This window comes from Elephas maximus, chromosome 23 (assembly GCF_024166365.1).
Source record: "Elephas maximus indicus isolate mEleMax1 chromosome 23, mEleMax1 primary haplotype, whole genome shotgun sequence".
Taxonomy (NCBI): domain Eukaryota; kingdom Metazoa; phylum Chordata; class Mammalia; order Proboscidea; family Elephantidae; genus Elephas; species Elephas maximus.
Window position 1 is genome coordinate 64,668,781 of NC_064841.1, and position 18,056 is coordinate 64,686,836.

Genomic DNA, 18,056 nt, shown 5'->3' on the forward strand with positions numbered 1-18,056 from the left:
GCGGGGCCCCGGGCCTGCAGTGGCCCCGTGCGCGGTGCCTCCCGCCGGGCGGCCCGACTGAGCAGCCACGGGTGCCCGGGCCTGTCGTCCCCAGGATTTTAAGTGCCCGCCGGGAGCGGCTCGGATCCCCGAGGAGACGGTGGGCTCCGTGGAAGGGCGCAAGCGAGTGGTGCTATTACCCTCCCGGTCCAGGCACAGCCGAGGGCGCTGTGACCCCACGGCCGGGGCCCGCGCCGCACCAGCCGCCCAACTCTGAGAGCGCCGCGGCCGGCCAGAACCAGGAGTAACAGCGCCAGGCGCGCGGCGAGGCGCAGGAGGCTAGCGAGCCGGGCCCGCGGCCTCGAGAGCCTGCGGCAGGGCGGACGGAGAGAGCCGGGGGCGCTGGGGAGGAGGGTCAAGCCCGGCGCGGGGCGGGGACACCGGATTGACGGGACCGAGGCGACCAATGGCGGCGCCGGGAGGCGGGCGGGGCGGGAGCCGCTGTAAAGGGGGCGGTGAGACCAGGAGGCCGGGCCGGAGCGGGAGGGAGAGCTAGGGGAGGCCGGGAGGACAAGGGGACGCGGGGGAGGGGAGAGGAAAAGGAGGAGACAAAAAGTAAAAAATAAAAAGCTGCGGCGGCGGTGGCGGCGCCCACCGAAGTGAACAGAGGCGGAGGAGGGGGTGACATCCAGAGCCCAACGCAGCCGAAAGGGTGGAAAAGCCGCTTTGGCCTCCTCACGTGTGCTGCCCAAGCCGCGAGCTCGGCTCGCTCCTCGCGGGTGCGGCCACCCGATCCCAGCTCGGCGCCAAGGGCCGACCGGGAGAGGAGGGAGCGAGAGGGCGATCACTTTTTTATTGTTGTTATTGTTTTTCAGGCCAGCCTCCCCCTCCTCCCCTCCCCCTCCTCGCCTTCTCTCCTCCCACAGCCTCCTCCTCCTCTCTCCTCCCCCGCCTCCTCCTCTGGCACAACTTAAAGAAAGAGGGAGCGGCGCGCCTGCTTCCTTCATCTGGGGGAATTCGTGGCCGCTGCAAGTTTACTACGCGAGGCGCAGCCAATGCCAAGCGCGGACGACAAGGAGGGATAAACAGCGCGGCCGCAGCGCCGAACAATAACCGCCGCGCGCGGGGCGGTGCGAGCAGGGCCTCGGGGGAGGGAGCGGCCGCGGAGCGCGCAGCGGGGAGGGCGCCCGGCCTCCGCCCGCTGCCCCGGCGCCCCCGCCGCGGTCAGGTGGAGCCGCGGGAGCGCCGGGCCAGGGCGCCGAGCGCAGAGCTCGCCTGCGTCCTCGCATCGCCCGCGTTTCTTGCCTCCGCAGTGCCGCCGCGCTCCGACTCCGTGGCCTCACCACTGCTGCGATTTTTTTTCCGGGTACCGATTTGCGCGGCTGGACCCCCTTGGTCCGCCGGCCGTGTGAGCGAGTGAGTGTGTTCGTGCGCGCGCGGGTGCGCGCAGGGGTGGGGGCCGCGGCGCAGCACCGGCGCTGCGATCGCCCCCCGGTGTCCCCCCGCTCCGCTCTGCTCTGCTCCCCACACCTCCCTCCTGCTCCCTCCTCCCGCCCGCCCTCCCCTGCCCTGCCTGCCCGCCCCCGCCGCAGCTCCTTTAATACACTTTGGTTCTCCGCCTGGCTTTGGACTCTTCTCCTCCTCCACCTCCTCCTCCGCCTCCTCCTCCTCCTCTTCCTCTCCGCGTCTTGTCTCCGCGCCGGGCCGCCAGAGGCAGATCCAGGCTGCAGCGGCAGCGTCGGCGGGCGCAGGACCGCGGCTCCCAGGGCTGAAACCGCTACCACCGCCGCCTGCGCCCAGAGCCAGGCGGCCGCCGGACGCACAAAGCGCAGATCGGGAGCCGGGGCGGCGCGGAGGTGCAAGGCTCGCCGGGGCCGGCGGGGCGGGCGGGCGCTCTGGCCATGCTCCTGGACGCGGGGCCGCAGTTCCCGGCCATCGGGGTGGGCAGCTTCGCGCGCCACCATCATCATTCGGCTGCTGCAGCGGCGGCGGCGGCCGCTGAGATGCAGGACCGTGAGCTGAGCCTGGCAGCGGCGCAGAACGGCTTCGTAGACTCGGCGGCCGCGCACATGGGCGCTTTCAAGCTCAACCCGGGCGCGCACGAACTGTCCCCGGGTCAGAGTTCGGCGTTCACGTCGCAGGGCCCAGGCGCCTACCCCGGTTCCGCTGCCGCGGCGGCAGCAGCCGCCGCGCTCGGGCCCCATGCCGCGCACGTCGGCTCCTACTCTGGGCCGCCCTTCAACTCCACCCGGGACTTCCTGTTCCGCAGTCGCGGCTTCGGGGACTCTGCGCCTGGCGGCGGCCAGCACGGGCTGTTCGGGCCGGGAGCGGGCGGCCTGCACCACGCGCACTCGGACGCGCAAGGCCACCTCCTCTTCCCTGGCCTCCCGGAGCAGCATGGGCCGCACGGCTCGCAGAATGTGCTCAACGGGCAGATGCGCCTCGGACTGCCTGGCGAGGTGTTCGGGCGCTCGGAGCAGTACCGCCAGGTGGCCAGCCCGCGGACCGACCCCTACTCGGCGGCGCAGCTCCACAACCAGTACGGCCCTATGAATATGAACATGGGTATGAATATGGCAGCGGCCGCGGCCCACCACCATCACCATCACCACCACCCCGGTGCCTTTTTCCGCTACATGCGGCAGCAGTGCATCAAGCAGGAGCTGATCTGCAAGTGGATCGACCCCGAGCAACTGAGCAATCCCAAGAAGAGCTGCAACAAAACTTTCAGCACCATGCACGAGCTGGTGACCCACGTCTCGGTGGAGCACGTCGGCGGCCCGGAGCAGAGCAACCACGTCTGCTTCTGGGAGGAGTGCCCACGCGAGGGCAAGCCCTTCAAGGCCAAATACAAACTGGTCAACCACATCCGCGTGCACACAGGCGAGAAGCCTTTCCCCTGCCCCTTCCCGGGCTGCGGCAAGGTCTTCGCGCGCTCCGAGAACCTCAAGATCCACAAAAGGACCCACACAGGTAACCGCGGGCCAGGGCAGAAACGGGGCGCAGAGGGGAGAGAGGCTGTGCTTGGTTTGCTGGGAGAAACGAGCCGGCCGCCAACCCCGGCCCTGGAATGGGAGATGTTTTTGTGTGTGCGAGAGAGCCAGCAGCTTATTTTTGTTGGAGAATGAAAGACTATTACTGGGCTGAGTTTTTCCATTTGCGGAAATTGAGTTTTAAATGGTCAGGGAAACATCAAATGTATGTTTTGGGTGACGGAATGGCTTCGTTTGCTCAGCCCTGCTTAATAATTTCCGTCTTAAATAGAATGCACAAAATAAAACTGGCCCCTCACTCGGTGCCCGGGAATCCAGCCTAGAGAGGATTTTGCCAGCTTGTCTGAATGTGCTTTTCTGCTCCGGGTGTGTGTCTGTGTTGGAGCGCTCTATGTTTTCCCACTTATTTTACTTGAGGTCCAACCGCCCTTCCTGGAACTGTTTTCCATTAAATGAGTCTGAAGCTGTAAAACATTTCTCATTTTTAAAGTGTTTTTAAAGCCTGCCTTGGGGTGGATCGCTGGGCTTCACGGTGGTTTCGCAGCAGTTTGTGAAATTCTCTAATGGGCACCAGAGGGTTTGAGATTCCAAACTTGGACCCACACAGCCCGGTCAGCCAGAGCCCGGGGCAATGCGGCCCCGCCGGGGAATCGCGTGAGAACAGAGAGCCGCAAAAGAACGTGCCTGCTGCCTCATAGATTATTCATCTATGACCAGGTCCCAGCCAATATCGTGCCAGACGATTTCCTAAAAGAAAGCCAAATGTTTTAGCAACTTCTCCCGTCAATATTTACTCCAAAGTGGGGATGAGCCAGCGGCCTATTGTTCTCTTCCGGGAAGGGAGGGAGCCGAGGTGCGAGACAAGCTTTTAACAAGGTTTAAAATTTGAGAAATTTATTTGCATGAAACGCTCGTTTTGAGTCCTGTGTCTAAGCGGATGTCTTTAAAAAACGATTTAGGTGCTAATGGAATCTAACGTTAAATGGCCCCCTTTCCAAGTGGAACGATGTTTGAGTTCTCACACCTCTAAATGACTCCAAGCATTTGGTATTGTGGCAACAGGATGCAGGAACCGCCAGAAAATTAAACGGGGAGATTTTAAAGCCTTTGCTAACCCCCAAGCCCCAGGCTGTGCTTCTCAGCAATCACTAGCTACTGCCTTTTCTTTAATATTTACCTTTTATCCAATTTATTCTTCAAAGACTAGAGGTGAGGCTGAAAACTGTGGTTAATCCAATTTGCAGAATTTTGGATGAAAAATTACTGGCACAGTCACTGTCCACCACCCCATCCCCAAACAACACAGCAATTCCAAATGTAATTGCCTACTGGCCGCAAAGAGAAACCGACAGTAGCCCAGCAGCCTGTGTGATTTTGATAATGCCCCAAATATTTTGTCATAGTAACAGCTTCTCCATGGCGAGACCAACTTGTTAGAAGCTGCCAATCCAGGAAACCTTATAGAAAGGCGGGCAGGCTGGGTGCTACCCCAAATTCGTTAGCAATTTGAGGAAATGGGCATCAGCTTGGAATGAACTTAAATGTGGAGTAAATGAAGAAGGCTGTCAGGTGGGAAGGTGGTTAACTTCATCTTGGGTTTGCCAGGGAAGGGATCCCACCTGTTTAAGGGACCAGCTCTCTCTCCTCTTATCCCCTCCGGGAATCCCTTCTCCCTCACAGCCTGAATGGAGGTTCCGAGGGCTGTTTCTGTGGGTGCCTGCAGCCAGCGCCCGTGTTTGCCTTCCACAGGGGAGAAGCCATTCCAGTGTGAGTTCGAGGGCTGCGACCGGCGCTTCGCCAACAGCAGCGACAGGAAGAAACATATGCACGTGCACACGAGCGACAAGCCCTATCTCTGCAAGATGTGTGACAAGTCTTACACGCACCCCAGCTCGCTGAGGAAGCACATGAAGGTACCACCGGGGCGGCCGGGAGGAGGGCGACGGTCCCCAGGCTCCCGGGGCGGTGGGCATCTTGGGGGGCGCTCGTCCTCGGGGGCCTTGCCCCACAGCAGCTGCACTCACACCCAGTCCCCTCTGCTCTCCCCTCCCGGTTTTTCTCTCGCAGGTCCATGAGTCCTCCCCGCAGGGCTCTGAGTCCTCTCCGGCCGCCAGCTCCGGCTACGAGTCCTCCACGCCCCCGGGGCTGGTGTCCCCCAGCGCCGAGCCCCAGAGCAGCTCCAACCTGTCCCCGGCAGCGGCGGCGGCGGCAGCAGCAGCAGCGGCCGCAGTGTCGGCGGTGCACCGGGGCGGAGGCTCCAGCAGCGGCGGCGCGGGCGGCGGCTCCGGTGGCGGCAGCGGCGGGGGCGGTGGCGGGGCTGGTGGCGGGGGCGGCGGCGGCAGCGGCGGGGGCAGCGGGACAGCCGGAGGCCACAGCGGCCTCTCTTCCAACTTCAATGAATGGTACGTGTGAGGCGCCGGGGCCTCTCTCCCTCTCCCTGTCCCCACCCTGGCGACGGCGCCCTCCCGGTGGCCAGCGCCAAGGGGAACTTGTGATCTTGTAGTTATAATCACGAATCTGATTTTTATGATAATGAACATGATTTTATCAGCAGGAGGATTTTTAAAAGTTTTTTTAAAAAAAAAAAATCTGGGCATGAAAAGCAAAAATATCACTTCGGGAGTCTCTGAAACGAAAACTATAAAATAAGAAATAAAAATTAAAAATTAAAAAAAAATTAAAAATATTGAACGAAACCTTCCGGTTCCCCTCCATGCCCACCTTCCTTCCCGCCCTCTTCCCGGACTTCCGACAAACCGTGTACATAGCAGACTCCTCCTTCCTTCTCTGAGGTGGTTTTAATGGGTTCTTGGTGTATAGAAGTTTGTCCATTTGTAAAGCTCCAGATTGCCTTCCTCCCTGCCTTCCCTCTCCTTCCCCAAGTGATGGCCTTTTTCTTTTCTCTTTTTAGTTCACCCAGTTTCTTTTTAAGTACTGTGGAAGGAAATGGCTTCTTTTGTATTGTGGTATTGAATATTGTGTTCCTTTTTATGAGGCAACTTGATTGTAAACTTCATGCAACTATAGACTGGAAAAAACGAACCGTGCCAAAGTCTCCCTCCTGTTCCTTCAGCACACCAATCCACAGCACACACATACACACCACCGCCACCAATGCTTGTGAATGTATTTTTCTGTTAGCTGGGTTTACATGTGCCGTTGTCGTGCTTTTGCAAGTTCGATTTGTTAGTTTCTGTATGAAAGATTGTGGGGGTGGGGGGGAATCAACGTGGTGCCCTTAGCTTTTCTCCCTAATAACACCTTTCCTTCTGTAAATACCCTTTGCCATATTTATCCATTTGTAATTAAATTATGGTATTAACTTGCTACAGAGGAAACAATATTTATAAAGAATGTTTCTTAACTATAAATATGTACAATTGTGGGCATAAACTGTTCCAGATTTTTTATTTGAAGGTTTTAAGTGGTTTGATCATTTCTTGTGATATGTTTTGAGAGTAATGCATACAGAAATATAATAAAATGTGTTGAAACTGCATGAAGATTTTTTTTCTAGCAATGTTATTAAATTTTAGCAATGTTATTAAAGAAAAACAGGGAAAATGCAGCTGAGGGTATGGTATGATCATCCTGCCTGAGTGAATGGGAGGCCCCACCACACATTCTGGGAAGGAAGGTGTATGTGCCCTTAGAAACAAGGCCAAAAACTGCCCCTTTGGCAGAAAGTCCCAAAATTATTTTCTACGTTCTTTGTTAAGTAACTGAGAATGAATTAAATTTTTGGAAAGGCCATGTGAGGAATGGCGGCAGGAACCTTCACAGTTTCTAATGGCTCCATTATCTGAGGGAATGCCTTTCTTTCTTTCAGCTATTTGGACTGGATTTAAGAGCACTAAACATTTCCTTATTCTTTGTTTTCCCCGTTCCCTCCCCCTCTTTCCTCTCCCTCCTTCTGAAAAGCTGAGGTACAGTTATTTTTAATTGCAAGTTTAAAACTGAGGGGAGTGCTTTGCTTTTGAACTTGGCTCTGTGATTATTTAAAGTTTAAGGGCCTGTTTCTAGGAAAAGTTTTCTTCTTGAAATTTTAAGCAGAGAGCTTGCTTTAGAAATCTTGCTTATCTGCATAGCTGCTGTGCACCAGTATGTAGGATGTTGCAGAGAAGGTGATCCATGGACCACATTTTAATTTTCTTTTGAGGGGAGAATGGATAGGAAAGCAATAGACTGTTAGCCCAAAACCAAAGAGAGCCTCTTCAGGAATTCCGGTAAAATGGAACTGAACTAGATATAAAGACTAAAATTGCCAGGTGGGAGTGAGTCAGGTGGAGCATGACCATGATCAGCAGCTTTTCCGCATTTTACATCCTTGTCCCCACTCTCTGCAGTTTATCAGAGTTTTCAAACAGAAGATGCTCTGAGGAAGAAGGCAGAAATAATTTTAATAGTTGAAGGGAAGAGGTGGGAAAATGTTAATTTTAAATCTCGATCATCAAGACGTCATCTCCCTGGATGTCCAGAGGCCCTAGCTGCTCTCAAGCCACCCTTGGTGAGGTGGAAAGATCGGGTGGCAAAGACGGGGGCAGCGGCAGCGACACCTTGTTAGAATGGCAGAGCCCTACACCAGACCAGCAGCACCCTTGGCTGCAGCGGCAACCGGCTCCTCCTTTCCCCGTCCTCTTCTGCCTCAGGACTGAGCTGCAAGGCCAGGCAGGCCAAGCCCGAGGGCCTCTTGCTTGCGTGGGTGGGGGGCTGACCTCTGCGAGGCTTCCCTACTTGTTCAGAGAGGAAACACTGTGTGTGTGTGCGTGCATGTGTGTGACCCTGAGGGTGACACACCGGCTTGCCCTCCCCAGCGGACCTTCGAGCTGCCCAAGCTCCAACTTTTGAAGCAATCAACTGCCTATTAAAATCAAATTTATAACCCCTAATAATATTAAGCAAAATTATTAAAATAATTGGCATTTGTTACCGATCCTTGGGGGAGTTCATTGAACACAGAATAAGCTGTGAGGAAAATCATTTAGGATTCTCCAAAAACCCCTCCAGCTCTGTTTGGGGGGGGGGTGAAGGAGTCAGATTAAATATTCATCATAACCTATTGTGTGAAAATAAAACGGTCCATTGCAAATGTTTTAAACTTTTTATTTTTTGGTGGAAATTGTTGACTTTGAGACACCCCCCCAAATTAAGAAGGACGGATGGGGGGGCAAATTTAGCATTAGCTTAAGGCCTTGGGGCTTGTCTTCTCATTTGGGGGAAAAGGGAAAGCAGCAAGAAGAGCGCCATGGTCTCACAGCAACCAGCAACCATGGCTTGGTTCCAGCAGTTTCCAGATCTAAGTGTCGGGCAACTCCCTTCAGGTCGGGGGCTCCGATTAAGTCAGGAGTTCAAATGGGAGGGAACGCGGGGTGGGCAGGAAGATCACTGCCTAGGAACGGTTTTCTAATCCACCCTGAGATGTTCCTGGCAGCGGGAACAGCTTTCCCGCAAAATGGCTCCCATTTCCCCGACCGTCGCCTCCCAGAGCTTTGTCCAAACGAGCCACAGACCCGACGGTATAGCCCAGTCTCCCTTTGGCCTCTCTCTTCGGCTCTTCGAAACCCAGGGACAGAGTGGGGGAGATGGTGAAAGTGTAAGAATTTTAAAAATGTCAAAATTATTCAGCGTAGACCGAGCGCGGGGACTCAAGGCCTTAGAGCTTTCTGCGCCGCAGTGAGGTGCCTGGGCCTGGGACTGGGGATGCCGGCGTCCCCCCTCGTCCCCGCCTAAACGGAGCTTTATTCTAACCTGCCCTTGCTTTGACTCCAGAGCCACAAGAGTGAAGCTCGTCTTCGCCTCCCTCAGGGACCCAGAGTGCGCTGTGCTTCGCTGCCGGCAGGGAGACGCGACTGCAGCGGCCCGAGGAAGGTTTCTGCCAGCCACCGCAGTCAACTTGAACTTCATTGCGCCCGAGCCCTTTCCTTTCGCACTGCTCACCATCTACCACCTAATAAACACCCCCATCGCGAAAGTCGCTGTATCCCGAGGCAGCTGGAGCCCCCCGGGAGAGCCATCATTACTATTATTAATTATTGTGATCCTCGCTGCATTATTAATGTCCGCAATGATAAGTGGCTTTGATAGCAGCTTCCCTAGGTTCAGTGTGGTTCCTCCAAGTCCCGGGCAGGGAGGAGGAGTGTCTTCCATTCTGCTACAGGAGCAGGCAACAGAGCCTGGTAGGGCCGAACCCTGGCGGGAAGAGATGAAGGAAGCAGGTCTCAGGCCCTGCACACCCAGCCTCACTCTGCCCGGCCCCCTTCGTTTCTTCCGGAACCTTCTCTCTTCCTTCTCCTCCCTACCCCCAGCCCCTTTGTCTGTTTTTCAGACGGATGTTTTCAGTCTCAAGTGGTCTTATTTTCCGCACCAAACTCTGAGATCAAGAGCAGATCACATGCTGGTCCGGAGGCTCGGGTTTCCCTGGTCTCCTGCATCCCTGGGTTGGCCAACAAGGCTCGTCCTGTCAAGATGACGGGTCGCCCTGGCCCAGCACAGAGAGGTGTGTCCCCTGTGCTGCTTGCGCCAGTAGCCTGAGGGGACACACAGAGACCCACCAGGTACCCGGGAACCCAAGCCTTACCCTCCCCCACATCATGCCACAGAAATAACCCTAAGGGTAGCGCTAGGCCTGCGAACAAGGGCTAAGAAATAAAGGCCTCAGGATAACACCCCACCAAGGCTTGGTTGAACCCTCGGATGTGTTTTTACTTAAACGGAGACCCGCCCCGGAAAGCGATCCAAAGTAGGCGTTCAATACATTTCTGTGGATTGATTGATTATAATCTGGTGTCTCTCGGGTTCCGCAGAAATGTGGAGCTCCTTGGCACCAGCAGACCACTAGGAACGGTTTCTATTTTTAACTGGCAGCTCAGAACAGGGCCCTTGCCCCCACCCCCAGCAGATTGTTGCTGGGTTTTTATTTTAGGGAAGAATCTAGATCCTTCCAGGCTGGATCAACTGCTCGGGAATAAAGACACAGGCCGGTCTGGACAGGCAGCGGGCAGCGATTAGGGAACAGAAAGGCATCGGTGGCCCTTTGAACAGGGTGTTACAAATAAGACCTTCTGTAAACCATAACCAGGGTAGCCTGAGGGTTCGAGTTCACGGTCAAGGCTGTGGGGCGACTGGGGCCAGCGCGTCCACGCCCCACCCCGCCCTTGTGCCGCTGTGGCCCAGATCCCCGGCGGAGTCGGTGGGGCAAGGGCCCTCCCCCTCTCCATCCCCACCCCCACAGGCCCAGCCCCGGAGCCCTTAGTGCAGGGGCCACATCGGCACTCTCCCACGCATCTGTTTCGTTCCCGAAGGCCGACGGGCTTTTGAAGAGGTGACGAGCCACACTCTCGATTCGCCTTCCCCTGCTCGGTATCCTGCCCTTGTTCGGCATCCCGCCCGCCCAGCCCTTTGGAGTTAGGTTCGCTGCAGCAGCGAGGCCGGAGCTGGGGGCGCCCCTTCACTCGCGTGCACGAGCGTATATTCACACACACACACTCTACACCCCAACACACACTCACGTACACTCACATATGCTTCACGTGGCTTCCGCATCCCCCAGCCTCCGGCTCGCTTGGGTGAGAAGGACCCATCGAGATCGGTAGGGGGAGGCGGTAGGACCCCGCAACAGATGCTCCCTTCCCCCCATGCTCTTTCCCAGCTCCCCTCCTTCCCAGCCGTCCTCAGAGGGCGGGCCGAGCCTGCCCCGCGCTCTAGGTCCAACTTGGCATTTGAAGGTCCATGGCTTGGGCCGCACTCGCACGAGAGTAGGCTGGGTGGGGGCTACCCGCAGTTGGGGTCTCCCAGGCCCACTTCGCAGAGATCGTGATAGGCCAGGCTGCTCAGGCCGCCCGGCGCCCTCCACCCGCCTTGCGTGTGTGCGTGTGCGTGCGTGTGCGTGTGTGTGTGTGTATACAGGCGCCCCTCGCCTCTCAGTTAAATCAGGATTGAGGGTTGTCTATCCCCCCTCCCCAACCCCTGCCTCAATCTCTTCCTCTCCTAACCTTCTGGAGCGAGATTTTCTCGGTCCCTGAGGCCAAGCCGGGCGGCCTTGGGGAGTGGAAGGAAGCGCAGCACCGCTAGAGAAGGTGGGGGGTAGAAATAATAATAACGTTAATAATGTCAAAGATAACCGTGGTGGTTAACGCTCACAACTGCGCCGCTCCTCCGAGGCCGGCAGAGGCCGGGGAGGGTCCTGACTGCCCTGAGCCGAGGGTGGCAGTGGGGTTCTTGTGTGTGGGGGAGCTCTTTTGTTTGCCCCCCCCAAAAAAAACCCGCAAAACCTCGGGTCTGGAACCAGGCCGCGCCAGTGGAGACCGGGCCAGGAGCTGCGCTAGAGCCTCTTGCTAAAGACCACACCGGTTCTTTTCATCTTCTTTCTCTCTGCCCACTGGGCCCACAGTGGTCGATGTGGCCAAGTGTGGTTTCCCTAAACTCTTGGGAGTCCGTTGGGTCTGCGAGCCCGCTGCCCACTCCCAGCTCCCTGGCCTGCCCTCCTGCCTCCTGGCCCGCAGATTCAACGGTGGATTTAATGAGCGCGGGCGCGGGCGGCCTGGGCCCGGCGGTTCTGAAGATGCTCTGACCTGTAGGGAGGGCGCGAAAGGTCAGGCGCTCGCAGGGCCAGACTTGGCTCCTCCCAGGCCCACGCTGCTTCGATATTGATCACGGGAGAAAGATAAACAGAAAAGCTGGATGTTCGGTCATGAATACTAATGAGCCAGGATAGCTGTTTTAATTGCTGTGGACTTCCTTTTTTCCAGTTAATCTTTATCGCAGACTTCGCTGGGGTCAGGCTATTCTAGCTTCGTTTTTCTAACCTTTCCTCCCCGCTTTCTTCCTTACATTTTATTTTTGAAATGCCCAGGCGAAAGAAACCCGTGTCAATTGACTTTCTCCTGTCGCAGCGCGCGTGTGAGCGCTAGAACCCACAGCCCGTGTTCTCAGCGTGGCGTTTCTTCTGCTCACTAATTCTGGAAATGTAGGAAAGCTTATAAAATAAATGGTTTCAATGTGGCTTTGGCGAGTCGGCGTCTTGACTTCCTCATCCTCATTGTTTCAAAGTCTTCGCGTGTCCTTGGCCTTTAAACTTCCTCTTGACAATTGCCTCTTTTCTCCCTGAAATGAGCTCCTTTCTCCTCTAAACGGGTGTACGTCCATCCCCAAAAGTTCCGGTTTCTCAGGTCTCCAGTATTTGGCACTGGCTTTTGCCAACCGCGGTGTCTAAGTGTTTCAACCTAGCAGTGAATTCTCTGGCAAGCGAATTCACCAGCTCACATCAATTTGGTTCTTTTTTTTTTTTTTTTTGTACCTGTAAGCAACACTGAAATGTGGAACAGGAACCTAGAGAAATTTTCAGAAAATTTTCTGCTTTAACATGCATTTGATAACTTACCATAACTTTTACTTTAAATAAAGCCATTCACGTATTGAGTTTTCTCCTGAAACTCTATAAATTGACTGTAAATCCCATAAAGCAGTTTCAGCTGTGTGATCAGGGGAGAAGAAAAAAACGTAAGGCCACTTCTTCCACAGATTATGTATCGATGTGTTGAAAACCAAGGCAAAAAAAAAAAATGCTAGAATAATTTCCAGTATAATTTTGATCTTAAAGTTTTGGACACAATAAGCCCGTATTTCATATCATTACCAATAGGTCCCAGGATTGAAATCTCCTGAGCACAGTGTTTCACTTACACTTTTCAGCCCAAACTTTTTTTCTTTGCACAATGATTTATTATGTAGGTAATTTTAGGGGATACAGTTTACAGCTTGAATTATTAGACTGAACACCTCTGGCTGACACCACGACGCCTTTTTTTCTGCCTGCAGCTGTGAGTCACAGCCCCATTTTCATACCCAGCCGCTGCACATTCCTTCACAATGTATACTTCCTTCTTGCAAAGATCAAACATGCTTTGGTCAAAGTGTTTATTTTAAAATACAGGAAAATTAAAACTAAACACAGCTCTACTGAAAAATCCCCAAATGTATCATATTTTCCTTCTCCTGTGCCCACAAAAAAAAGTGACAAATTGCAGCACTTTCTGGAATAAAACTTTGAATTGAAGGGGAACACGCAGGCACAGTTTCCATTTTATTATTGAAACACATCAGGAAACCTCTTCTCTTCATATCTGGATTTCTGTTTGAACGTCTTTAGTTTTTTACCACAAAAATATATGAGAAAAACAAAACAAAAAAATTGTGCCATATCACTAGGAAGATACCAGCAGGTATCTACTTTATTCACCAACCTACACTGTTTTCATTTTTTTCCATCTTATTCTTTTTCTTTTAATTACACCTTCCAGAATGTAACTTTAGGGGGAGAAAGGACATTTTGAGGTATTGCCAAATGGAAAGCAAAAGGCTTCTCAGTAATTCAGAAACAGGTTAACATTTCCCAGTATCTCGGCTGGTCTTTGGTATGTGCATATTTCCTTTTCTCCCTCCAAATTAAGGTGAAAAGTTACAAAGTAGAATCACTGATTCTCCTTCTTAGCACCTAAATCTTGTAAAGTGGATTTTAACGGTGGTTTTGGGTAGATAAGCAGCTCTTTTGCAGACCACTGTGCGTCTGCTTTTTTCAAGCTTTCCTCTCTTCCCATGTGAAAGGGACATAGACCTCAGCCATCTCTTTTTTTGATGCAATTTACTCAGCTTTTCAAGGCACACAGTTCTTGAACGGTGGAAAAACTCTTGGGCTGTTTTTAATCAAGCTTGGAAGCTGAATCTTTTCCCTCTGACGACTGTGCCCCGGGGTGGGTCTGGCCAAATGTCTGGCGCTGTGGGCAGCGGGCTTGGCCACCCGTTTTTCAGACACACTACCTGAAAATGGCATTAAAATCATCGCAAACGGCAGAAATGTTTTTAAAGTATTAACCTCTGTTACTTCCTATACTTCTGAGCTAAAAAGCAAAAGAAGTCAACCAACAGGAAATCCGAAATGATCATCTTTTAGGCAGACCTAGGGACCAGAAAGAGGCTCGATGCTTTGAAAATGTACTTTAAAGAATCTTTCAAATTAAATACCACTTAGTGTCAATGACAGTTTTTTATGATTTGATTGGTTAAAACTTTTCTAGATAGTAATGACAATGAACTCACAAACTAGAAGTTCCTTTTTAGAGAAAATGGAGAGGCATACAGAAAATAATCTATATGTGATCTTTTTCCTGTGTTTAAAGTGGAGACAAATTACAGCACATTCTACTCCAATATTTTTTGCTTTAAAGAAATGAATAAATATACTTAGCTCTCATATAGTCTTGAAAATTCTTTGCAAGAGTAGTGAATCAAGGGTTTTCAATACATGAACAAAATAAAGAATCAGATTACAGTCTTCTAAAATACATGTCTTTCTCTGCTGGGCTTTCAGATGACCTCTTTGTTGATTTTTTGCTTATTTGCATAATCTCTTCAAATTAAAATAAATTGAAAAATTTCCAGTCAGATTAATTTCTGATACACCAACATTTGTAAAAGTACTAAATGCAAACCAGACTTTAAAAAGCTTCAGTAGTATTACATGTCCTGGCCAAACTAGTTTATTGTGAACTTCCTTTTATCTTTCGTGGATTAGCAGATACATTAAAAAGTCTCACCTTGAAAACGTCACTCTTCCAACAGTCTTATAAATTTGAGGAATTAATCTCACAATATGCAATTATAAGTTTATTATTTCATTTTCATTTTTTAAATCCAAATGAATTAATTAAAAACAAATAGATTTGGACTAGACAGGAGACATTGTCAATGAAAAGTCTTAAAGTTTAAATCAAACACATGTTAACCACCTCCCAGCACACACACACACACACACACACACACACACCCTTCTTCTTGGGAAGCAAAAATGTTCCAACTGAAGAGAGCAGTCATATCAGCCATCTGACTCCCAAATGCCTTCTAGAAAAGCCAAGCATAGCTATTTTATAATATGGCAAAACTATTATCTAAAGTTTCAGGGTAACCTTTACAAATAAGTCATCATGTGATAATTCAGAAATGTAAAAAGCAATTGACTTCATTCATAAAAAACTGCCCCATCTATTTGCAAACATAGGTATCTTGCATATGGTGCTATTGTAATTTATGTAAGTTTTTTTTTTTTGGACAATTTAATTCATTTGTAGGCAATCTACTATTTCTCTTGTTCCTCCAATATTCGTGTTCTTGAGAGTCAAATATTGAGTACTGTGAGGCTGGAAACCAAGAGCCTTGTGTGGAAGCAAAATATGCCTCCCTTTTTTTTGACAGATGCTACTTTAGATGTCTTTTCTGCTAAGTGGGTCTTAGAGCTAAATTAGCCTCATCATTTGCTGCTGTTTTTTCCAAGGTTTGTGGTCTAAGTGGCAGCCTGTCCTGCAGAGGGAATGCTGTCTGTTTTTTTGCTTCAAGTTTCGTTTTGTGTTTAAACTGTAATGCAATAAAACACAAGATCATTTTGAAGAGAGCACTTTCAAGAAGCACTTCCTTTCTCATTGCCAGACGCACTGCTCCCCAACCCCTTGGCTGGAACCCTTGCTTTCGATTTGTTTGTTTCACGCCTGTCCCTAAAGTAACAGCTCTTTGCGCTGTCTAATTCTGCTTTAAAAATACATCGCTTCTGCCCCGAATCCTTCTCTGAAACAAACTGCTATCGAAAGTATATCAGATTCGTTCCAAATATGGGATTTGAATCAATACTCCCATGTCACAAATATTAAAGTGTTGTTTTTCCGTAGGAATCCACACTTTTGGAATACATTTTCAGTTGAAGTGGGTTGCCTGTATTTCTCATGATAAACAAAAAATAGCGATTACTGTCTGCTTAGAGTTTCCTTTATTTTTAGCTTGTGTATCATTACCTAACTGGTATGTGTTCTTCTGTCCAGCTCTTGATGATCTAGTTGAATTCTAGACATTGTGCCAAGAAGTGTATTTGAAGCAGATAAGTACGTATAATACAAATGCGTTTTGTTAGACCTGATGGATGCTATTTTTCTTTTAATAGGTTTGTAGCAAACTAACACAATAACACAATGTATTCCTTTTCAAGGTGCATTGTTGAAACAGGTCTATTAAGAGCGCGTTGAGCTATTTCTCGCTTCTATTGAACAGTCTGTTGCTCAAACACAACAGCCAACAAACGCCAGCTGCCTCAACAAAAGTAGAAATCTAACCCTTTTATGCAATGTTTTAACAGAAAGGGTAGCTCTGTTTAATTAAAAACATTGATGATTCAGTAAAACAATGGAAACTCAAGTTCAAGTGGTGCTCTATTGATTTAAGATGATTTTTACTAGCAATGGGTATAATTCATTTCTCCTGCTTTCCCCGCCACCCCCCCCCCCCCCAGCTTTCTCTTGTGTAAAGGGGTTCCTTCCTGGGACATTATTTGGGTGAATAGGAAAAGACAGAGATGGCTATTGCCTTAGAAACCTGATTAACGCCCGTTGCTTTGAAGGTAAGGTGTTTAATTTCTAAGTGCACCCCATATTTTTTGTCAGTTTATTCATGGTGGGGAAGCTTTGAAAGTAGCTCCTCTCAGCAGGTTAAAAAGTGAAGTCTGCGTCCTGGCATTTAAATGTCTTTGTAACTGTGTCAAGCAAGTTGTTGAGACCTGCACGCGCAGCACACTAAGGTTGGGCAGCCAGAGAAGTCAAGTGTGCGTGTCCGCGCGCTCGCGCGCCCCTGGGCGCAGGCTGCGTGTGGGCCGACACTTGTTTCCATCAGCTGCTTGCCTGCCCGCGCCCAGCAGCCCTGTTTGGAGAACCGACGGCTTCCGGGCTTTCAACCGTGGAGGCGAAGCAGGAGGAATTCCTCCATTGAGCTTCCTCCTTGGGAGCGTCTAACTTTCCCGGGGAAGCCGGTCTGAGCGGGGTACCTGGGCTACCCGCTGGCAGGGGAGACTAGAGGGCCGCGAGGTTCCGGGTCCCCCCTTTCTGCGACCGAGCAAAGCGCCCGGGAGGGAGCCGGGACCTCCGCGGGGGCCCCCGGGTCATGGTGGGCGGGGGCAGGTGCTTGGCTCCGCTCTGCGGTCCTCAGCCGGGGCCGGCGGGGCCGCGGGACCCGGGTGAGGAGCCGGCCTAGCCCGGCGGTGCGTTTCACACCCCTTCCGTCACCCCGGCCCGGCGGGGGTGAGTCGGGCTCACGCGCCGCAAGCCTGGCTTCGGCGGCCTCGAGAGTGGTGGCGGGCTTGAGAGGACGAAGCTCTCGTTACACTCCTTCCGGCACAACAACCGCATCGGAGACCAGAAGCCCACAAACCCGGCTGACAGGCCGTCCCTAGGGCCTCTGCGCAGGCCCCTTCCCCGCCGATGCCCCGGTGCAAACAAGGGAAGGGGCGGGGGGCTAAAGGCAGTGGACCCCGGCCTCTCCCGGATTCGTTCCGGCGGTCGTACACGTCCCCAGGGTGAGACGGAAGAGCGAGCACCTCGGCCACTGCCACTTCCCAAGCAGCCGTCTAGGCCTGCGAACAAAGGCCGAGGAGCCGCTCCCTCCAGGCCTCGACAGGCCGCGCCCTCGGTTTGTGTCCAGCGCCGACTGGTTTCCACTTCCGCCCGATCCCGGCGTCCTGCGCGCTCACGGGTCAAAGGGCGCGGGCCGCTTCAGCGGCCGTCATGGGTGGCCGGCCTGGCCCACGGCCTCGGGCTCGCGCCTCTGGGTTCCCCGACGAAGTCACACACCGTCGCACCCGGCCGCCGGCCGCCGTGGGCCCCGAAAACCCTAGGATGGGCGGGGAGGAGGCCTTGAACCTACACGTGGCAGGCCGAACCGTCGGGCCCACCGTCGCGGAGGAAACCCGGGAAGAAGGCGACCAGGAAGGGACCTGAGAGGGAAGTACCCACATGGAGCCCGCAGGCCCAGAGTGAATTATTTAAGCTGTTCCTGGTGTTTAAAGAGGCTTTTCAGTTTTTAAAGAATGTTGTAAAAAAATATCAGCCCTTGTTAACTCTCTCATTACATGCTTTTTTTACCCTCAGCTGAACAGGCCATATTTCCTGAGACAGAGAAGCTATGTAAGTGTTTAAACATGTATCAAGTGTCTTAAAAATAGTACAAATTCATAAAGAAGAGGAGGAAATTTAACTGATACCTGAAGTACTTGGCGTA

The 18,056-nt window shown here is 52.2% G+C and overlaps 1 protein-coding gene across 1 annotated transcript; it reads left to right on the plus strand.

Annotated features, from left to right (window-relative positions):
* Positions 1-1,880: 1,880 nt before the first annotated feature.
* On the plus strand, positions 1,881-5,384 carry ZIC2 (Zic family member 2). The gene is made up of 3 exons (XM_049867454.1): positions 1,881-2,952; positions 4,722-4,885; positions 5,040-5,384. The coding sequence occupies exons 1-3, from the start codon at positions 1,881-1,883 to the stop codon at positions 5,382-5,384; spliced, it is 1,581 nt and encodes a 526-aa protein (XP_049723411.1).
* The last annotated feature ends 12,672 nt before the right edge of the window (positions 5,385-18,056 follow it).

Coding starts and splice junctions, on each gene's coding strand:
- ZIC2 (XM_049867454.1), top strand. CDS start 1,881: ATGCTCCTGGACGCGGGGCCGCAGTTCCCGGCCATCGGGGTGGGCAGC. Junction 2,953..4,721: donor CCACAAAAGGACCCACACAG/GTAACCGCGGGC, acceptor TGCCTTCCACAG/GGGAGAAGCCATTCCAGTGT. Junction 4,886..5,039: donor CGCTGAGGAAGCACATGAAG/GTACCACCGGGG, acceptor TTTCTCTCGCAG/GTCCATGAGTCCTCCCCGCA.